Source organism: Camelus ferus, chromosome 31 (genome assembly GCF_009834535.1).
Source record: "Camelus ferus isolate YT-003-E chromosome 31, BCGSAC_Cfer_1.0, whole genome shotgun sequence".
NCBI lineage: Eukaryota > Metazoa > Chordata > Mammalia > Artiodactyla > Camelidae > Camelus > Camelus ferus.
Window position 1 is genome coordinate 13,750,795 of NC_045726.1, and position 22,444 is coordinate 13,773,238.

Genomic DNA, 22,444 nt, shown 5'->3' on the forward strand with positions numbered 1-22,444 from the left:
TCCTCCATCTTCTCCTGCCCTTGCTCCTCCCCCATGTCCTTGGCCCACCATTGCTCAGGAAATTCTCTTGTTCTGAAGTAACCTACTGAGCAGGTGCCGAGCAGGGAGAAGTGGGGAGTGAAAGTAGAAACGTGAGGGTCTGTGTCTTAATATATGCTAAGAACACGAAGGCCTTCAGGGCTACACGGGAATTCAGCCCATCAGTTTGGCCCCTTCATACTTTGTCCCTTTAATTTAGCCTTATGCTCTAATAAAGTCCCTAATGGCCCAGGTCCAGTTCTAGAATCCTTACTGTAAGCTGCTTAGAGGCTGGCGTGGTGGGAGCATTGGAAGGTCAGCCCTAGACCTCTGTGTGGGGAAGCTGGGAGAGGGCATAGATGACGAGCTAAGAGGTGAGGGTCAGTGTGGAGAATCTGCATACCAATTTTTGACTCAGAACCTCCGAAGAGAAGTCAGGGGTCTGATGGCAGAGCTGCTTCTTCAGCGGCATTCCCTCTGGTAAATAGCTTTGTCCCCTAAAGTATATCTCTGCCACCTGAACATTCAATTAACTGATGGCTCAGACTTCTAGGGAGGAAGCAGTTGTCACCAGGCTTGAAACCAGGAGTATCTACTTCTACTAGGAGCATCTAAGCTCCTCCACTGAAGTGGAGGCTGAATTTACTTGTATCCTAGCCCACCCCACCCCCTGAAGGGGCAGGGTCAACCTGTACTGTGCTGGTCTTTGTTTACAGAAGAGAAAGACATAGCTCCTGACCCTGGGTTCGGAGATCCTGCAGCTGAGTTTTTCACAATAGTGGGAGATGTTTGTGCTTCCTCGTGTTTGGCTCCCCATGGGTCAATGCCACACGGCATGCCATGCTCACAGAGGGAAGTCCATGGGTCCACAGGAGAGCAGGATGCCTGCCTCTGTTGAGCATCCACCCTCAGCCCAGTGCGCCTCAAGCTCAGCCAATGAGCCACAGATAAGGAGATGGTGCCCAGCTTAGAGCAGGCACTCTCCTTACAGACTCCTGGGATGCCAGGACTCTCCCCAGTCCCCTCAAAGGTCTTGCTGGCTACGTGAAAGTTTTGAGGTTGAAAGTAAGCAGCACAGCCCCAGTGGGGCCTCAGGCTGAATCCTTCCCTTCCAGAAGATACATGTTTAGCTTCATCCCAAGACATCAATGATTCCTCCGAACCTGCTCACATCTCTGAGCCTGCTTCTTTGTTCAGGCCCTATCTCACAGGCCTCCCCCATTCTCCAGTTTCTGGAGGGCCTTGGAGTCAACAAGACAGTTGATTTGGAACCTCAAAATACTGGAGACTTTGGTGATGTGATTCACCCATTCGTCTTCCAGATGAGGGGACCAAAGGCCAGAGAGGAAATGTGACTTGTCTGAGGTCAGCTGTAGGGTCAAAGAACTAGAGTCCAGGACTCCTCCAGATTCTTAGTCCAGAATGCATCATTCTTGTCCTGCAGGATGTGGTTTCCACCCCACATCCCTGAAACAGACTTCCCCCTGCACGTTGGCAGTTGCCTAGGCTAGCACTTGGAAATTCTTTAGCACTGTGGGGCAATAACTAGGGGAGACCAAGTATGGAGAAAGGAGCAAGCAGGTGGGAGAGCCATCCACAGGTGCTGGAATTCCAGGAGACTCATAAACACACAGCATCCTCCGTCCACCCAACACACCCTGTGCAAAGAGCAAAACTGTCTCTCCCTTTGTCCCCACTGTCTGCCCCAGCTGCCCCTTGGTGACTTCTCTTCCTTCTTTTTACTCTTCAAGGCTGCTTTAGTGCCTTTTTTGGCCTGTTTCCTGAGGGATAACATGGGATGAAGCTGATCTGTGTGATGTGCTTGGGAGCCAACCCTCCACTGGAAAACCTCTACTGAGTCATACTCTACACCCTCACAAATGAAAACGGAAAATATAAATGAGATACTACTTTCTGTGGACAATCTTCTGAGCTCCCCTGTTCCTCCTGGCCAAGCCCTCCAATCTGCCCTGGGAGAGCAGAACAAATTATGCATGTCTTCTACTCTAGCTTATTGGCTTAGCTACTCTCCAAGCAGCCCCTAAAACACTAGAGTCTGTTTGAAGGAGGAGAATTCCTAGATAGAAGGCCCTTGGGGGCCCAGCAGTTACTTGCAGCCTCATTGCCTGCTGCTCTCTCTTCTAAGGCAGGGAGGTTTGGGGCGGGGCATGGGGGGTGGGGTGTGACGAGGCCAACTTGACCCAAAACAGCTTAGAAGCAAGTAAGCTGCTTGCCTGAAACTCAGTCACTGTCTCAGCCACAATGAGTTCCCTCTGCCTAGTTCCTCCCCAGCCCTCCCCTCTCATTCACCTGGCTAGTCTGATTTGCCTTCAGGACTTGGCTTACACTTCGGCTCCTCCTAGAAGCCTTCACTAACACCCCATGTGCAGTTTAGGGGGGCCCATTACAGGCTGCCAGAGCACCCTACTCTTTTCCATCACGTATTATTACTTAGTTCCCTGTTTACCTCTCCCTATAGGTAAGTAGCTCTGGGAGGACATGAGGGCAGGGTCCATACTGTTTTTTCATGGTTGTATCCTCGAAGTTAGCACAGTGCCTGGCACACTAGGAGCTCAATGAATATTTGTTAAGTGAATGAATAGGGAGAGAGGGACTATTCACATCATTTGGGTTCTGTAGCGGGGAGCACAGAGGGAAGGACTGGAAGACTGGGAGCAACCCTCATTCTTCACCCTCTTTTGTCGAGTAAATCCACATAACATTCCAACCTGAAAAGCACCTACTCTATTTCTGTGCCATCTTGGGGAGGAGGGAAAAGATCCATTTGTTTCTTTGATGGTAACAGGTAACCATGTACAGGGTACAAAATTTAAAAGATACAAAAGACCACACAGTGAATGTAAGTCTCCCTCACACCCTCTCCTCCAACGCTCCTTACCCCCTCGACAATTAGTACTGCCACTGTCCCCGATGAGAAATCTCTCTACAGACTGAAAAGCTGAGGCAATAGCCAGTTAAGCAACACGTGTAGTCGAAGAAAGAGAATTGTAAAAGTCAGTGTTTAAGGCAGAGAAAGCACTCAGGGGTCCTCAAGCCCCAGCCAAAGGCTGAGTCCTCCGAGACTCTGGCGCATGAGGGTCGCCGGCCAGAGCAACTCCGGGGAAGCACCGGCAGTGGAAGGGTTAATGCTCCGGGGCCCGCCCCCGACCGCCTCTTCCGGGCAGAGGAGGCGGGGCTTACGTCACTTCCTGGAGACTGGCTGAATCCGGAAGTGATCCCCGAGGACCGAGCCGTGGCTGAGGACTCCGGCGGCAGGGCCAGGTTCGGGACCATGAGCTGGTGAGTGAGGCCCAGGCCGCGGGGGCCGCTGGAGCCCCTGGCCCGCGGTGCGCTTTGCCCTGCGTCCGTCCGAGCTGAGTCTCTTGGTCCGCGCTGCCAGCCCTGCCCGCGGACCCCGCGCCCCGGAGCGGGGCCAGACTGGTCCCGGCTGCAGGGTCGTTCAAGGGCCTTTCTCCAGTGCTTTCCCCGAGGCTCCGTCTCTCGGCAGGACTCGGCTTGGGAGGTGGGGCGAGGGAATCCCCGTAGCCTGGGCTCCCGCGTCTGTTTTCAGACTCTGTTCCAAGAAGCAGGTCCCGTCGGTCTTCTCTCAGCTGCGTGAAGTGAGGAAGTTCCCTCTTCCCTCCTCTTCTAAATAGCCACTGAGAAATAGCCACTTCTTTCTCCCCCGTGGGCGTCTCTCCACCGTTGCCATCAGCCCCAGAGCTGTGGCCCTCACTCTTGCATTCTGGGCCCAGTTCACTGTTAAGAAGCCACTCGCTTTCGGATGACTAGGCTTGGCCCGACGTAGTCCTCAAAAGACAAAACTTGCTTCTCTTTTGGAAGGGGCCAGAAGCACACACCCACACTCCGAGTAGGGGATTGGACTAGTTTTAACCGTTCCCAGGGCCACTACCCACTCATTACTTTCCCTGTTAAATAGGCATGGGTAAGCTTAAACCTTATGGGAACTATCGGGCTACGGGAAAAGAAGCCAGGGAGTCTCAGAGTGGTAAAGTCATAACTCCAGAGCTGGCACGTACATTGCCAGGGAACTACATGATACTTGGCTCATAGCAGGTACTTCATAGTAAACACAATAGTTGATTTATTTTGCAAGACTCAGTTTGCCCAAAGGTCCTTACCTTCAGGCCCAAGGGCCCACATATCCACAACTGCAAACCTCAGGGGATCCAACTATAGTGTGTTTGTATGAATACATCGACCCTTGGAGATGTGCAAGATGAATCAACCCTTTTGGAATCCAAGTTCCATTAGTGCAGGGGACATGTTTGCTACTCTCTCCTCAGAGTCTAGCCTGTTTCTTTACAAAAAGTAAGTGCACAATAGTTATGCATGAGTGAAGATAGTAGAATATTCTTCAGGAAGGGTTTTGCAGGCTCACATTGGGCCATCAGTGGAGACTGAGCTCTGACCACAAACAGCTGATGTCAGTCAGTGTCAGGACAGCTCTCTAATGTAAAATTTAAGCCATTTCTGTCCCCTCCTCGCCCCTGCTTCTTAGAGGAAGATTGACGGACAATTGGCAGATAATCAGTGCCAGCACGTGGAGGGCAGCCCCGAGCAATCCCCTAATAAGCCCCAGCAGGAGCTGCTCCTTTCCCTCCACCTTTGCTCCAAGAGACCAATAGGGGGCTGGAGACTTGAAAAGCTCTCTTTCCCATCTTGTTATAACCTAGCTAGTGACAGGCAGCCCTTCAGTTCTCCTTCCTAGAGGAATTACTTCCTTAAAGGATCAACCTGCGTCCCCTGGCCTTGTGGCTAGATGTCTTCTTGCCTGCTGCGTCTTGAATATTTGGAGTTCTCTTGCCTAATTTCTCAAGGTGAAAAGCAGAAAGTACAGACGCTTTATATTGCTTAGATTAGCATTTGCAATTTTTAAAACGAAGTTGATCTCTTCTTCACAAGTCGAGAGAAGAGTAGAAACCACTAAAGGTAAAGGACTCTTTGAGTGACCTGAGGCGCATTGTTTCCACCTGTCTTACAGAAATCTTTTTTCTGGAAAAACCAGTAGCCTGTTTCCTAAAGTCTGTCAGGCTGGAGAGGATTGAAATTGACAACTAACTGTCCAGCTAAAGCTGAGATTTTATCCAGTAGAATTACCAGTACGCTCACATCTTGGCACCTCCTTGGACTGAAGGTCACAACCAAAAGGGTAGCTTTGTCCCTCAAAGCTGAGATTCCTTTCTCTTCCTCCTTAGAGGGCTTCTACGTCATCTCTTGCGTGGAGCCTGACCCCCTCTCCCTGAGAGGGGAACAGCACCGGCGCCTGGGCACACAATCGCACTCAGTTCCTGGCTCAATGGCTGGCAAGGAGACCGGGGCTGGGTCCTTCTGATTCACTCCTGGAGTGGCTTTCCTGCTCTCAGAATGAATCCATCCATTCATCCCAGACTGGAATTCTCAGTGGGGGAAGAGACCAGAGTGACGTAGAGCCATCATAGGAGGCTGATGCCCAAGGTCAAGTTCACCAAGCACATGGGATGTGCCAGCCATCACTGAATAAGCCTAGGGGCACACAGCCTGTGGTCCCCAGAGGGTAACCATTGTTCCGGGCTAGGCTGGGCTTTCAAAACGTCACAGTGAGAAATGTCCACCATTGGTGCCCTTTGCACACTGTGGACTTTGCATGAAGAGTGAGAGGTCTTTGTTCTCTGCTTCCTCTGTGCGTGCAGCCCGCCCACCCCCTGTTTGTTTAGTGGGCACCTGCTTCCTTCCTGCGCCATCTACTCACCCACCCGTCCACGTCTCTGCCTTTCAGCAAGGTGGCCCAGTGGTGGGCCCTGCTTGGAAGAAGGCATTTGATACTCTGATCTCAGATCATTGATCCAGATCTTGGCCTCAGGCCAAGTGCTTCTCTCTTTCCCTTCCTCCTCCCTGTCTCCCCCTTTCTCTTCCTGTGTGTGTGTGTGTGTGTGTGTGTGTGTGTGTGTGTGTGTGTGTGTGTGTGTGTGTGTCTACATTATGGTATGGAGAGCGAATTAAGTGGAATTAAGGATAGTGACTTAATCTTGCTTAGCTGTATCCTGGGATCATAGCCCTCCTTGGAACCACACACCTTGATAATGATCTTAGGCTTCAGTGACAAGGGAAAAGTGCACCTGGAGGAGATCTACCTGTGCCTAGAGGTTCAGGAATTTGACTCAGGATGAAAGAAATTAAAGTCTGTGCAGATAAATTTGGTAGGAGTTAGTGTGCTGAGTTCAGGCTCTGGTTCCCTCATTCACAGTGTGGCCTGATCAGGCATTTAATCTTTCTCAGTCCTGTTTCCTCCAGCTCTAACGTGGAATGGATAATCCCAGCTGACACTTTGTCACCCAAGACTTGTGAAAAGAATGACAACTCTGTGGATGTGATTTTTTTTTTTTTTCTGACTGTTCAAGGCACTTCTATCTCTGTCTGCCCCTTAAATATTGGTGTTCCTCAGGGGACTTCCTTTTGGTTGGTTGGTTGATTTTTTTTCCTGTTCTCACCCTGTATACCCTCCCCATCATCTTCAGGATAAAGGCTTAACTCCGAGCCATGGCTTATAAGGCCTTCTGGATCTGGCTGCCCCCGCTTCATTCCTGGGTCCGTTTTCCCTTGTCTCTCGTGCCCCTGCTCCTCTGTGTGTGCTGGCCCTTCTGCCTGGAATGCCCTTTACTCCCCCGCTGCCTCCCCACCCCTGTCGTCCACCAGGCATCCACTCATCCTTAAAGAGTTAGGGCAGACTTCATCTCCTCCGAGGGTCTTCCCTGAACCTCCCCCCACACCCTGCCAAGCTGAGTGGGGTGCCCCTCCTCTGATCCTCATTTAGTATCTGTACTGGAATTGTTGGCTTCCTTTTTGGTCAGCCCGCTAGTCTACAAGCTGTTGAACACGGAGGCTGTCTCTTGGTCACCACTGTATCCCTAGCACTGTTCCTGGCAATCAGTAAATGTGCACTGGATGTATGAATGAAGACTTTATTCCCATTTACTTACTTACTGTAGCTCAGGAAAATTTTTAAGATAAAACTGTGTGAAACCTACAGGCCACTTCCCTGAAGTGAGGACCCTCTAAGGGTGCTACTGTTATCACAGGGGAGTGGCTTCCAGACTCTCTGAGGCTGTCTCCACTCTCTCCTCTCCGCTCTAGACGCCCCCCCCCCCACCCAGTTCCCTTATTCTCAGACTCCAGGTGCTTCTCCTGTAGCCCTTCTGCGCTGTCCACACATCACAGACGTGCACGTCTCTCCCACATAAAGTCCATGAGAGTGGGATCTGCCACTTCTTCATCTGTATATACACAAAGCATCGTGCACACAGCCCTAATCAGTCACCGTTACATGAAACAGATGGACTATAAGGAAAGGACAGTAAACTCTGTCTCGGACTGAACCATCCATTCAGTTGCAGACGTTTTCTCGGTGGAGCCTCTTTTCCCGCATTACCATTGCTCTTACCTTCCCACGGTGATTTTAACTTTGCAAATTACTTTCCCATCCGTTATCTGAGGTCCTCCTCACACCTCCCCTTTGAAGTTTGCAGTTCAGGTCTGATTATATCCCTTTGACAACTCAGTCGAACTCACTCAGGGAGTACCTGGCCGGACTGGAACTGAATCTGCATCTCCTAAGTATCCTCTGAGCTTCAACAGGAGCATTAGAAACATGGAAGGCTGTTCCCAAGCAGGTGGGATCACAAAGGAGGGTGTTTGACTTTGCTGGGCTGTGTTGACGCGCCCAGGTTGGGAGTGAATTACCAGAAGTTACTAGTCTCATGCATAAAGGGATAGAGGAAGTCCTGAGTCCTGTAGGAATTCTGGACCATCTCGGCTTCTTCCCAGCTGGGGCCTCCCCGCCTGGGGCAGCCTTACCACTCACTTCTGTGACTTTGGAGAGGCCCAGCTCTCTCCAAGGCTTTTTGTGCTCTCTAGAGAGCAAGGGAATGCCTAGAAGACAGGGACCCCACGAGGTTCTGTATTCAACATTGTTTTGGGCACAGAAGTAAAACTCTTATTTCAGCTGTTTGTAATGAGAGGCAAAGGGGCTTTTTCCCGGTTTTGGAGTCATTGGAAAGAGTCAAGTATCTTGAATCCCACAGCTTCCTAGTCAAAGGTTCTTTCTTAGGCGTTATACTCTTTAAGGAAATCTGTTGAGGTAGATTTCAAATTGGCAATTAAGTTATAGAGTTGTTTTCCCAGACCCATCATTTTGGTGAATCCATTCGCTACCCAGGATAGTTTGTTGCACATAGATTGTGTTCAGTGAATATTTGTTGAATTGGTGCTTTCCGAACAGTTTTTGTTTTTTTTTTTAATGTACAAGGGCCAGCGCTAAACATTGGGGGACATTCAGAAAGCTTTAAGAAATTGATCCTTGTCTTCGGCCAGCATTTGGAAAGTGCCAAGGATGCACAGGAATGACAGCGGATTGCTAAATGTCTGTGTGGAATCATCAAGAAAGACTTCAAGCAGAGGATGTGATTTTAATTGAAACTTGACTTAGCAAGTATGTGCCGCTGTGGTGAGGAATGAGAGGATGGGGTGCAGGTGGGAAGAACAATGTGGAAAACGTATGTGCAGACAGCATGCATCAAGAGTGTTGGGGGAGGACAGTCAGGAGGCCAGCTTGGGTTTGGTAAATAGTGGTTTGGGTAGAGGCTTCGTTGATAAGAGCTGGCACTCCAGTTGGGGCCACATTGTAAGTGCTTTCAAGTGCCACGCTGAGGAATTGAAACTGAGCCTAGGCTTTTGAAAATTAAAGGTTTTTGAGCAGGAAAGTGGCAGGGCAAAAGCAATGATTTAGTCAGGTTTATTTGGCAGTGGTCTGCAGAATAACTCAGAAAAGAGAAAGAACAGAGCTGGGGGTGGTGGGGAGGTTAACTCAGACAGTGGCTTCCAAAATTTTTTGACCACAACTTGGAGTCAGAGATGCCTTTCACATCAACACACACGCTCATGCACTGCACACAGTGGAAATAAGTTTCACATCATGTATATGCAGTGCACTTTGATATTTTGTTATGTTCTATTTCATTTTTTTAAAGAATGGCCCACTTCAGTTGCTTTCATGACTAATTTTGATATATATTTACAATGGAATAGTATAGTATGTAGCAGTATAAATGATCAGTGAGTGAGAGGTATCTCTCACTCAGACCCCGGTTTGAAAAACACTCATCTAGGAGTGTATTACAGATATTCAGACTAGAAGCTAACACCTGTGACTCCAGCCCGGCAGAGACGGTGCTGCTTGTTTATTTGGTTGTCTGCCATGGGTTATAAGAAGAAGCAGAGAAAGGGCAACTCTAAAGAACACTGGCCAGTTCCTTATAAGAACTTATTCCAAAGATTTGAAAACCATCAACCAGTTTATAGAAAAGAAAACCCAAGTGGACAAAAACCTCTACCAGGGATATTCCATTCATTAGTAATCAGGGAAGAGCAGATTAAACCAACAATGAGAAATGAGATGCCATTTCACAGCCATCGGGCTGACAGAAATGGTCAATTTAGTCTGGCAATCCCAAGTGTCTGAGGATGGAGAGCAGTGGGAGCCAGCAGCCACCACTTGGGGCTGGGGAGGGAGGGTTGCTACAACCACGGTCAGAGATGTGCCTGCCCCCTCGCCCAGACTTCTGCACCTGTGCAGCAGGAGACCTGCTTCATATTTGTGAATGTCTGGCCTTCAAAGAATGCGTAGATAAAACATGATAACTTTACATAATGGAATATATGATAGTCAAAACAAATGAAGTAGGGCTATATGTATCAGGGGAAGCCTCAGAAACAATGCAGGAGGTAAAAAGCTAGTTTCAGAGTGATACATTCATTGTTGTACTATTTGTATAAAGTTTAGGCCTACGATACTATATTGTGCTTATGGATTCAAACTTCTCTAGTGAGAGAATGGGAGTAGTAAATGCTGAATTCAAGGCAATGGTTATCTCAAGGATAACAAGGAGGGAGGGAAGGAAATGGAATCAGGCCGAACGCTCAGCATGCTCCCGCAGTATCTGTGCTGTGGTACTGTTTAAAGAATGAGATCTGAAGCAAGTCTGTTAGAATTTGACAGTGCTAGGTGGATGGGTAAATGAGTATTTATTATATATGTGCAATAATTTTCTGAGGGTTTACAGTATTTCTATAATTGTCATCATGGCTAGCCTGACCAGCATCATGGCTCTCAGTCTGACCTCCTAACAAGAGAGTCATTGCCTCCTGTGGCCAAAAGCTGAGGATGACCTAGGGAGGTGGGCCTAGAGGTGCGTTTCCATCCCAGGCCTCCTCCTACTCCTGCTTTCTAGGGGCCAGACCTTCAATAGAGGAGACGAAGAGGTAGAGGGAAAGCTCTCTGTAAGATTCCTGGTTGGTAGGGGTCAGAAGTGAGAAGGAGGTTAGAGGCAGTGCCTCAGAAGCTAACCAGCTGGCCTGATGCTTCTTAGAGTCTAAGGCACTGTTAACGCATCGGAGTCGAAATCAGGCTGTTGAAGGCTTCTCTCTGGCTTGTCAGTAAGCAAGACAAAGCTTTCACCTCCAAATGCCTTATGAGTCCCTTTGATAAAATGGGAAAACCACTTTCTACCTGTTCCTCTCCTAACAGATTAGAATGAGAATAGGTAGTAATTTGTCTGTCAAATTTTAGGAGTTATTTAAAGAGATGCCCCCCTCCCCCAAATTTCAAACTACCTCCCTGAATTGCCTTCCTCCTCTCTTTTCTTGACCTTCATCAGCTCCATCAGCTTCTAAGCCTGCCACAGATCCTTTTACTCCTCAGGAGGAAGTCACTGCTCAATTTTAAGCAAATGTATTAACTTAGTGACTTGGGCCTGGTAGTGGTGCCTTGTAGTATGGGACCACTGCTGGCTCCCAAAACAAAAAACAGTCATTTCAGGTTTCCTGGCCATACTTGTCTCTGTGTCACTTTGTACAAGTCCCCCCACTGGACCTTGGTCTGATCATTATCATCATCAAAATACCACCACCACCATCTTTATGACAGATACTTAACAGACTGCTTACTGTCGGCCAGGAACTCTTTTTAAACATTCAACTCATTTAGCTTTCACAGAGACCCTATAAGATAGGTCTGTTATGATGCTGTTTTATAGACAAGGAGACTGAGACACAGAAAAATTAGGTAGCTTGTCCAAGTCTCACAACTGGCAGTTGGCAGAACCAGACCTTAAACCCAGGCAGTCTGGCTCCGGAGTCCGTCCCCTTTTCCAGTGCGCTGTCTCTCATGTGAAATATGGGAGGGCACCACTTTGAATGAACTGTTGCATCCGAAGCACCTAGCATGGAAACTGGGGAGAGTAGATGCTCAATAAATGGTTGCTTTCGTTGGATGATCTCACTCGACATTCTGTGCTTCGTTCTGTCTTTCCTTCTCAGAGGTCAGCCCTGGGAGCGTGGGGAAGGAGGGATCACAGCTGAGCTGGGTGATCATTCTCGTCCAAGTAACAAATCAGCCAAGTCACAGAGTCATGCGTTTTATTTTTAAACACTTACATACCTCTGCAAATGGGTGGCAAGCCAGGGTAGTGTTCTGTGTGCCCTGGTTTGGGATCCGGCTAATTTAGGGGAAGGAGGTGGGGCCGGAGAGGCTGTGGTCGTAGGCACTGGAAATGGAGCCTTCACAGCTCAGCCCGCTTCCCCTCCCAGTGGGGTCTCTCGTGTCCTTGCTCGGCTGAACTTTCCCTGGCCTTTGGCATTGTGGCCAGCTGGCCCTTCGGAGAGGATGGCATCCATCGAGCAGCTGCTCCGCCGGAGCCAGCTGACTCCCCATAAGCCCTGCCCTGGCCCTGTTTTCCCTCCGATTGTCAGGGTGGCTGTAGCCTTGGTGGGGCCTCAGACCAGAGAAGGCAGCGACCCGAGGATAGAGTGACAGAAGGATGGGGGAGGAGGGGCTCATCCCTCCAGCCTGCAGAAGCCGCTGCCTGTCGCCCACCTTCCTGCTCTTGCCGAGACAGTGACTCAGGCCCAGACCACTCCCCGGGGAGCCAGGATTTCAGCCACTATCAACTGCCACCTACTCTTCGCTCAGCCCTCCCTTCTCTCTCACCTCCCTCCTCTCCCCGCTCCCCACAACTGTGATCTCTGCCCAGCCGGAGGTATCTGAAAGACACAGGCTGGGGTAGACTGAGTCATCCCAGGGTTCTCCCCACCCCCAGGCCAAGCCGAGGCCCATTCACGCTCAGGAGAAACAAATTCTGGTGGCCAAGAGAAGGCTGGGAGGAAGATGTAGGTTTTAGCTTCTTTAAGCTCTTCTTGGTAATGGAAGTGGAGGACTCTCCAAAGAAGGCAGGGCTTGAGGGATCTGGGGTGACCAGGGGATCCCCACCCAACTGCGATCTGGGTCTGCCTCTTGTCTCTGCCCCTGCAGTGGAGGGGGTGGGGAAACAAAAGATTGAGAAACCCAGCGAATCGAAAATGCACAAAAGCTAGTTTTGTAAATAGACATTACACAAGAGCAGGAGTTTTTTGGGAAAGGTTTAACTGAGACACACAGAGTTAGCCAGCTGGCATCATGCTGCTAATAGAGATATTTACTGTTTGAAAAAGTGTATTTGTAGCTTTGGAGAACATCCTGTTGACTTTTCTTTATTGTGAAAGAAAATAGAACCTTGTCCCCCCCCTCCCCCGTGCACAGAAGTTTTTTCCTTTTTCTGAGGTGGGGCATGTTGAGGGCTGGAGAAGGGTAGGGCTGGGAGAAATGTTCTCTCCGTTTTGTTGCTGAGACCAAAATATCCCTCCTGCCCTCTGGTGCTCATATTTATGGAATGGCAGGCAGAACCAAGTAAGGAATCCTACTCCGGGGGCCGGGAACTCACAGTCTTCTTGATGGCTTCCAGAATGTAGAGATGCTCTGGGGCGCAGGCCCAGTCCTCTCCCTGGGCCTCTGCTTACCCCGCCCCCCCTCCCCGCCCCAATTCCGAGGGGAGAGCCCTGAGGAAAGCTGTGAGGAGGAGGAGGGACAGACGTCCGGAAGCCCAGGGAGCAGCCCTCCGTAGCCCCAGCTGTGCCAAGGCGGCGCTGTTCTCGGAGATGCTGCGATGCTGTCACTCTTGCCTCACACTTGCCTAAACAGCTGCTTCTCCTGAGGATGTCCCAGGGTCCCAGCAGGGGCCGCGAGCCACAGGGTGAAATCAGGGGTCAAGGAGGAGAAGAGGCAGAAGAGCTGGTTGACGTGCCGGCTCTTCCCTCTCGCCATGTTTCACCACTTCAGTGGCGGAGAGTCTGACCCTTCCATCAGGGCACCTGCCCCAGTTTCCTGGCTATCTCTCCGGTGCAGTGGAGCAGATCTGCCGTTTGGCAGCCGCAGGATAAACCCAGGGGACTTTTCTCCCTTCATATTTCCTCTCATGCTCTTGCAAACGTTTCCCCTTGACCCATGCTTATAACTTCACCAATACCAGAGGCCAGCTCCATTTTCTCCATCTTCACTGAATGTACATTCCCTTCACCCCAGCGGTGCTTGTGGCTGGTGGTACCTTTTTAGGTTTTGTCTTAGTCAGGTAAGGATTGGGAGACCAAGGGCGATGATACTGCTTTTCTTTGTTCTTTATATAGCCTGACCTAAGAGTGGCTTTTTTCAGGAACCTTAAATTAGATTATGGTATTTTATAGGGCCATTGGGGCGGTGGACTCATTTTACTCATTCATTTAATCATTCATTCACTGCTTACTGTGTGTGTAAAACCAGACTGTTAACTCCATGAGGTCATAGGATGAGTCTGCCTTGTTCATCCTGATATCCCTAGAACCTGGCATAGTGCTAGGCATCAGGAGGCCCTGAATACATGTTTACTGACCATTCAGTAAAAGATTGAAAATAGCACTGTGCCTCATACAGCCCTTGCAGGAGTTGCAAAGAAGTGTTAACGTTCAGTCCTACCCTTGAGGTGCTTAGGTGTCATAATCAGAAAGCAAGATGTGTGCTCCTCAAAGTTCATTAACCTGTACCTTTTACCAAGCAGAGCTTACTTTGGTAATGAAAGGATGGCTCAGTCTGAGGAAGTGTATTTGCACAGTTCATCACATTACTAGGCCCTAGGAGAACCAATTGGTCAACTAAATGCATGCTGAAAAGGTATCAGTGTAATTCAAAAATCCAGTCTTTGTATCTTTCGGTAAACTAGGAACAGAAAAACATGTCCTTACTATTAGGAGGCTTCCTGGCTGAAACGGGGAGCCCTCTTCATAATTAATAGTGAAAGATCAGACTCCAAGCATTCTTACTAAAGTTAGAAACATTTTTATACAATTTCTAGCTGATGCTGTTACCACAAGACAAGAAATAGGTATTAAATATTGGGGAGGAAGAGAGAAGTTTTACAGCTATTTTCAAATGATCTCACTATCTATTTGGAAAACCCAATTAGTTCATTTTCTCCCTTTTTCTCTCTCTATAGCTTAAGAATGTAGGTGTGGTGATTGGCTGTGGGGTAAATATTTTAACAACCAGTAGCTTTCCTGTGTACCAGGAAGATAAAATGAAAAAGAGAATCCATTTGTAGTATAACCAAAAATATAAGTTTCCATAGGATATACCTAAGACGTGTGTAGGGCTAAAAAATTTCACATATAAGTATTACTTTGGGATGTTAATATTTAATAAAATAAGTGTAGATGACCTGTATGGAAAAATTCTTAAGACTTAAAGGATATAATAAAAAGACTTGAATGAATGAAAAGAAATCTTATGGCCCTGAATGAGCAAACTTCATTATTTATAAAGATGTAGGTTCTTCAGAAGTTAATCTATACATGTATGACTGAAAAATTGTGCTGTACACCAGAAATTGACACAACATTGTAAACTGACTATAACTCAATACATTTTTTTAAAAAAGTTAATCTATAAATATAATGTATTTTCAGTAATAAATATCCTGACTTGGGGGGAGGAGTATGGGACACAGCAGATGATTCTGAATCTCATCTTAAATATGAAAACAAATTAGAATAGCTGAGAAGTTACCTGAAAAAGAAATGTACTGAGAAGGGATTGCATTACTAGGTATTAAGAGTTGTTATAAACGTAAATAACCAAATCTATGTTATTGGCAAAAGAGTAGACAGATCTGTGGTATAGAATGGAAGTATTAACACTGATAAAATGATTTTTCAAAGATAGATTGATTTTTAAATCATGTTAAAACAACTGGCTAGCCATTACTCAACCTCTAAATGGAGTAAAGATTTAACTATAAAAAAAACCCACTAAAATTCATATGGAAATTAAAGAGATACAGAATAGCCAAAACAATCTTGACAAAAAACAAAGTTGGAGGACTCACACTTCCCGATCTCAAAACTTACTACAAAGCAACAGTAATTAGGACAGTGTGGTACTAGCAATAAAGACAGACATGTAGATCAATGGAATAGAAGTGAGAGTCCAGAAATATACCTTTACATTTGTAGTCAGTTGACTTTTAACGAGGATCCCAGGACAGGTCAATGGAGAAGAAAGTCTTTTCAACATACAGTGCTGGCATAAATGGATATTCACGTGCAAAAGAATGAAATAGGACCTTCATCTACACCATATACAAAAATTAACTCAGAATGGATCAAAGACCTAAATGCAAGATCTGAAGCTATAAAACTCTAAGAGGAAAACATGAAGATGAATCTGCATGACTTTGGATTTGGCAAAGAATTCTTAGGTATGATACCAAAACCACAAACAGCAGAAGAAAACATAGATTAAGCTTCGTCAAAATCTAAAACTTTTAAGCTCCAAAGGACACTATTAAGAAAAAAAAGTTTTTTTAACTGACAAGTGAGAGAAGATATTTGCAAATCAGTATATCTGATTAGGGACTTGTACCCAGAGTATATAAAGAACTTCTACAACTCAGCAGTAAAGAGGACAATCCATTTTTTTTAATAGGCTAACAATTTGAATAGATGTTTCTCCAAAGAAGACATACAGATGACTAATAAGCACATAAAAAGGTGCTCAGTATCATTAGTCATTAGAGAAATGTAAATCAAAGCCATAATGAAATAGTCCTCATACCCCCTAGAATGGCTGAAATAAAATAGACAGTGTCAAATGTTGGTGAGGAGGTGGAGAAATTGGAACCCTTGTACACTACTGGTGGGATGCAGCATGGTGCAGCCACTTTGGAAAGCAGTCTGGCAGTTTCTCAAAAAAGTTTAACCTGGACTTAAACCATATTGCCCAGCAATTTAAGTCCTAGGTGTATATACCCAAGAGAAATGGAAGCATATGTCCACAGGAAAACCCAAACACGAATGTTTACAGCAACATTACTCATAATAGATAAAAGTGGATAAACTAAATGTGGTATATCCATACAATGGAATATCACTCAGTGATTAAAAAGGACTGGAGCACTGATATTTGCCACAACATGGATGATCCTTGAAAACATTTTGCTAAGTAAAAGAAGCTAACCCAAAAGGCCACATGTTATATCATTCTATTTATATGAAATATCCTCAATAGGCAAATCCACAGAGATGGAAAGTAGATGTCTTTCTACTACACTGCTAAATGGTGAGTGATTAAAAGATACAAGATTTCCTTTTGGGTGATGAAAATATTCTGAAATTAGATAGTGGTGATGATTACACAGAGTTCTGTGAATAGACCAAAAACACCAAATTGTACGCTTTAGAAGGACAAATGTTTATGGTATGTGAATTATATCTCAATAAAGCTGTTATTTAAAAAATAATAAATCAGATTCTGAGTAAAGATGATAGATTGTGAGATTTGTGAGGGAGATAAAACTAGAAGTATACATCTGATTTTACCTCCCTCACAAATCCTGCGAGAAGCACAGTGAAGTGATTTTTTTAAAACATAAATCTACAAATTCAGGGCAAATAGAAGAGACATCGACAGCGACATTTGGGGATTGGAGTGTTGTTACATGGGGTAACTGACATGGCAGCTCCTAGAAAGCCAAATTGTGGACTAGACTTAGGAAAAACCAAGAGAATCCTCAGAGGTTCAGGAATTGGTGGCACTATGTGCATCTAGAAGTGGGGTGAAGCCAAACACTCAGATCAGGAGGATTGGTTGAAAGCTGCTTCTGTGTAAGTTGAGAGCCATACCATCTCCTCCCCAACTAACCAGAGACTGTCCCTGCCTCACTTAGTGGAAGAATGAAGGGACCCCACCCCTAGAGAGTGTGAAGCAGGGAGTTTCTCTACTAGGATGCACAAAGGTAGATTTACTGTGTGAAAACTAGTAAAGCTTAAGCTTCAGGACCCCTCAGCTGGCATGGACCTTGTCCAAGGCACTGGAAGGAACCCTAGCCATGTGTTCACATGAGCCTGTGTTTCTGTAAAGTTCGTCAATGTATTTATACTGCACTCAATTAAGAAAAACGTCTGCCTTCGCTTCCTCCTTTTTCTTCTTTATGTTACCCTTCATATCAGGCAGCTTTGGAGTAGCCTAGACCCTTTTGGAGATGAGACAGGATTGGGAGGAGGGGTGAATTGGGAATAAAGACATTTTTAGAAAAATTTAATAAAAACAAGTGAGACATTATTAATCCCTGAGTTGGAAATATACAAAGGGTATCTTTTTTTTCAATTGAAGTATAGTCAGTTACAATGTGTCAATTTCTAGTGTACAGCATAATGTTTCAGTCACACGTATACATACATATATTTGTTTTCATATTCTTTTTCATTATAGGTTACTGCAACATATTGAATATAGTTCCCTGTGCTATACAGAAGAAATTTGGTTTTTAACTGTTTTATATATAGTAGGTAATATTTGCAGATCTCAAACTCCCAATTTATCCCCTCCCACCCTCTTTCCCCCCAGTAACTGTAGGTTTGTTTACTATGTCTGTAAGTCTTGTTTCTGTTTTGAGGATAAGTTCATTAGTGTCTTCTTTTTTCTTTCTTTCTTTCTTTCTTTCTTTCTTTCTTTCATTCATTCTTTCATTCTTCCCTTCCTTCCTTCCTTCCTTCCTTCCTTCCTTCCTTCCTTCCTCTCTTTCTTCCACATATGAGTAATATAATGGTATTTTTTTTTCTTTCTGTCTTACTTCACTTAGAATGACAATCTCCATATCTATTCATGTTGCTGCGAATGGCATTATTTTATTCTTTTTTATGGCTGAGTAGTATTCCATGGTATAAGTATACCACAGCCTCTTTATCCAGTCCTCTGTCAATGGACATTTAGGTTGTTTCTTTGTTTTGGCTATTGTATATAGTGCTGCTGTGAACATTGGGGTGCATATATCTTTTCGAATTAGAGTTCCCTCCAGGTACATGCCCAGGGGTGGGATTGCTGGATCATAGGATAAGTCTATTTTCAATCTTCTGAGGAATCTCCGTACTGTTTTCCATAATGGCTGCACCAAACTACATTCCCACCAGGAGTGTAGGAGGGTTCCCTTTTCTCCACACCCTCTCCAGCATTTATTGTTCGTGGGCTTTTGATCATGGCCATTCTGACTGGTGTGAGGTGGTACCTCATTGTAGTTTTCATTTGCATTTCTCTGATAATTAGCGATATTGATTTTTTTCATGTACCCATTGGCCATTTGTATGTCTTCATTGTAGAATTGCTTATTTAAGTCTTCTGCCCATTTTTGGATTGGGTTGTTTGTTTTTTTGTTATCAAGTTGTATGAGCTGTTTATATATTCTGGAAATTAAGCCTTTGTCAGTCACATCATTTGCATATATTTTCTCCCATTCCGTAGGTTGCCATTTGTTTTGTTTATGGTTTCCTTTGCTGTGCAAAAGCTTATAAGTTTAATTAGGTCCCATTTGTTTAGTTTTGCTTTTATTTCTATTGCCTGGGTAGACTAGGAGAACATTGCTAAGATTTATGTCAAAATGTTTTGCCTATATTTTCTTCTAAGAGGTTTATAGTGTCTTGTCTTATGTTTAAGTCTTTAGGCCATTTTGAGTTTATTTTTGTGTGTGGTGTGAGGGAGTGTTCTAGCTTCATTGATTTACATGCTGCTGTCGTTTTCCCAGCACCATTTGCTGAAGAGACTGTCTTTACTCTGTTGTATGTTCTTGCCTCCTTTGTTGAAGATTAATTGACAAAGGGTACATTTTTTGATCATCTTCAAATTTATTTTATTATCTAAGGGAAAAATTGGATTAAAAATAGGACACAAAACAAAAGTGACAAAGGTGAGCAATGAAATCAGTACTCTTCTGAAATCAAGGAAAGTATAACAAAATATTGTTACATTGTACCAAAAGCTAGTAATTCATTAAGAGAAAAAGATCAGTTTTAAATAGGAGTGTTGATGACTTGATAATACAGTTAATGAAGAGGAGGAGCAAATCATATTAACACACTGCTAAAACATTTAAATTTCTACTGGATTTAGCATGAAAGACATAATGAAGATAACATAAAACTCATGATATTTCCTCCTACGAGGACATCAGTGACAAACCAGTTACTCTTATTAATTCAGAGCATTTAAGATTAGTCATTGTGCAAGAAAATTTGAAATGTGCCCTGAAATCTTAGTTTGTTTATGAAAGAAACATGAGATTTTCCTAAATTTTACAACAATCCTAAAATTTATATTTATATATTATCAGTAAGCTGAGGAAAAGAAATCTTTTCTAAACTGTCAATAGAAAACAAATTTCAATCAACTCTACTAGAGAAAGGGCTGAATTATCTTTCTTTTCTCTCTAAGAAAATGATTTACCAACTGTGTGTCATATGAAGAGGCAATCATAGACTATGTAGCCAAAAAAATGTAGAGGAATAAACATAAAGGTGTGTCAGGCAGATGATTAATAAAAATATTAGGTTATTCTTGATTTTCTGATGTTCATATTATTTGTCAGCTTTTATAACTTGTAATTTATCATTCTCTTTTCTCTGTCTAAATAAACATTCCCTTTCCGGCCTATTTTTATATTTGTAATTTCATAATCTTTTTCTTTAAAAGGGCATGCAAAATCGTATAAGCTTCTGGCCCACTAAACCCAGACCCACTTCAAGCATAGGTGAGGGCAGGGCCACACAGGAGGGTGAAGTGGGTGGACACATGTGGAGTGCCGACACACCCCTTACACACACACACACACACACACACACACACACACACACACACACACACACACGACCTCTTCTCCTCACTGAGCTCCCAGAACACTCAACTAGGCCTTTTTTCCCAAGTGCAAGGGAGTGAAAGGATCTTCTCTAGGGAATTTTACCTCCCCCTAAGAAAACACTAGACACTGACAGCAGGGGTCCCCCTCAAAACTGCTGAGCCAGATCATGCTACACAACAGACAGACATTATTCAGGTACTCACAGCTTCTAGTCAGCTTTTTTGTCCCAAATCATAAATTCAAGAAGACAACCACAACTTACACTCATCCAGGAGACATGTTTAGTATGAAAAATGGATGCTAAGACAAACAGGATAAAAAAGCAACTTGAACAGGAGCTGAGACTGTAAAGGAAGAAGAAAATTTTTTAAGCTATCATTGAGATTCTCAGAGAGATATGATGTCCAGAAATAAAAATAGGATGCCATTAAAAACAAAAAGGACATCCTGCAAGTTAAGAAGAGCTATTGGAAATTAAAAACATGATAGCAAAAGTGAAAAACTCTTTGGAAATATTAGAAGATAAGGAAACACTGAAAAACAAAGAAACTAGAGGACCAGCCAGGGAGAGTCAACATCAGAATTATAAAAATTTCAGGAATAAAAAATAGAGAAAATGAGTGTAGGGGTAAAGAATCAACAACAACAAAGTATTCTTTAATCCAAGAACTAAAGACTATAAATCGCCAAATTGAAAGATTCCTGTGACACCCCCAGCACGGATGAAAACAAACCCACAAGATACATTGCTGTGAAATTTTAGCCCACTGGGGACAGACATCTGCATGAAATAAAGAGCAGGTCACATACAATGGTTGGGAGTCAGAGTGGCTTTAGACTTCACCACCACAGTGGTAGTGGGATCTGAGAAGCCCCTGAAGCAATGCCTTTGAGATTCTGAAAGAAATCACATCCAGCCTATAATTCTATACCTAGTCAAGCTAATCAGCATGCGGATAGAATAAAAAGGGTCTGGGTTGTGCAGAGTCTCAAAGATTATCTCCATCACACTGTTTCTCGATCCAAGTGAAGAGTAAACCAAGAAAGAGGAAGACACGGAATCCAGGTGGAAAAAAATCCTAGGAGAGAGGCGGAAGGAATCCCTGTGAGGCTGGTGACAGGAGAGCCAGGGATGGCAGCTACACAGCAGAGTGGAGGCAGCCAGTCCACCCCAGAGCAGGTCAGAGGCTCCCACAGAGGCTGCTGCAAGACGGGAAAATGGTAGGACACCTGATAGGAGTGAACGTATTGCGAGTAGATTTAGACAGCTGAGCTAGGATTCGGGATGAAGACGTAGAGAATTAAGCACACAAAGGAAAACATGATTTTTAGGGAAGGCAAAAACTTGTGCAGTGTTCTTAGTTCTGTATTGCTGTGTAACAAATTGCTCCACAACTTAGTGCCTCCAAACAACAACATGAGTTTCTGACTGTCAAAATGTTGAGGGGGCAGGGGATTGGCTCGGGAACTCTGCCGTCCCCTGTGGGTTTGGCTGAGGCTGAACAATCTGCTGGCTGCCACATGCAGGAAGGAAAACAAACCACATCGTGCTCCTAATAGTTTATTTCATACTGAGCTAACCAAATCACAATATAATTCTATTGAGAAGAAGTAGTTGCAAATGTGCCTTTGGGTGATAGGGGTGAAGACCCAAAAGAGGTGTGTGTGTTTGTTAAGTCTTTCTTTCCCAAAATAAAAAGTCAGTAATAGGGCCTCAAACCTAACAATCAAGAGGCGGCAATACAAGGATTTCTATTTAGAGGTGCAAAGGTACATATCAAACCAGTGAGTTGAAAGCGCTTGTCTCAGGCAAATGAGATTGGGGGTCCCAGAACCTACTGTTTTACTTAACATTGTTGCCTTGTTGAACTGTGTACAAATATAACTTTGATAAGAGCAAACCTTAGATAAATAGAAGGAAATCATAAAAGTAATAAATTTAGATGAAGTTTATGTGTTGGTGTGGAGGAGGCAGGTCTTTCTCAGTAGCACACCAGAAGAAGAAATCATAAAGGAGGAAGATAGATTTGGTTGATTTAAACTTCATACCAATTAAAAGCTTCTATGCATTAAACACACACATGCACAAAAGGGAATGGTAAACACTAGGCAGGGGGAAAAATTCCTGATGTACCAGCCAAGGGGCTGGTGGGAAGTGTAAACTATTTCGATCCTTTAAAAAATGTAACTGTTCATTCTGTCCCTGGGGCAATTTGGCAAGTGAATCAAAGTCTTGAACCTGCATATATCCTTTGACCCAGCAGTTCCAATACTGGGAATGTATCCTATGTGACTAAGCCTTCATGTACCCAAAGATTTAGCCAATAGAGTTTTTGCTTATAATA

The 22,444-nt window shown here is 44.8% G+C and overlaps 1 protein-coding gene across 2 annotated transcripts in view; it reads left to right on the plus strand.

Moving 5' to 3' along the window:
* The first annotated feature begins 3,197 nt into the window (after positions 1-3,197).
* BIN3 (bridging integrator 3) overlaps positions 3,198-22,444 on the plus strand; it is a 45,058-nt gene continuing 25,811 nt past the window's right edge. Inside the window, exon 1 of one of the 2 annotated variants that reach the window (XM_032470932.1) lies at positions 3,198-3,318. In XM_032470932.1, coding sequence (XP_032326823.1) covers positions 3,311-3,318 — 8 coding nt within the window. In that variant the 5' untranslated portion in view covers positions 3,198-3,310. The remainder of the gene's footprint in view (positions 3,319-22,444) is intronic. The other variant, XM_032470933.1, reaches the window with a different exon arrangement.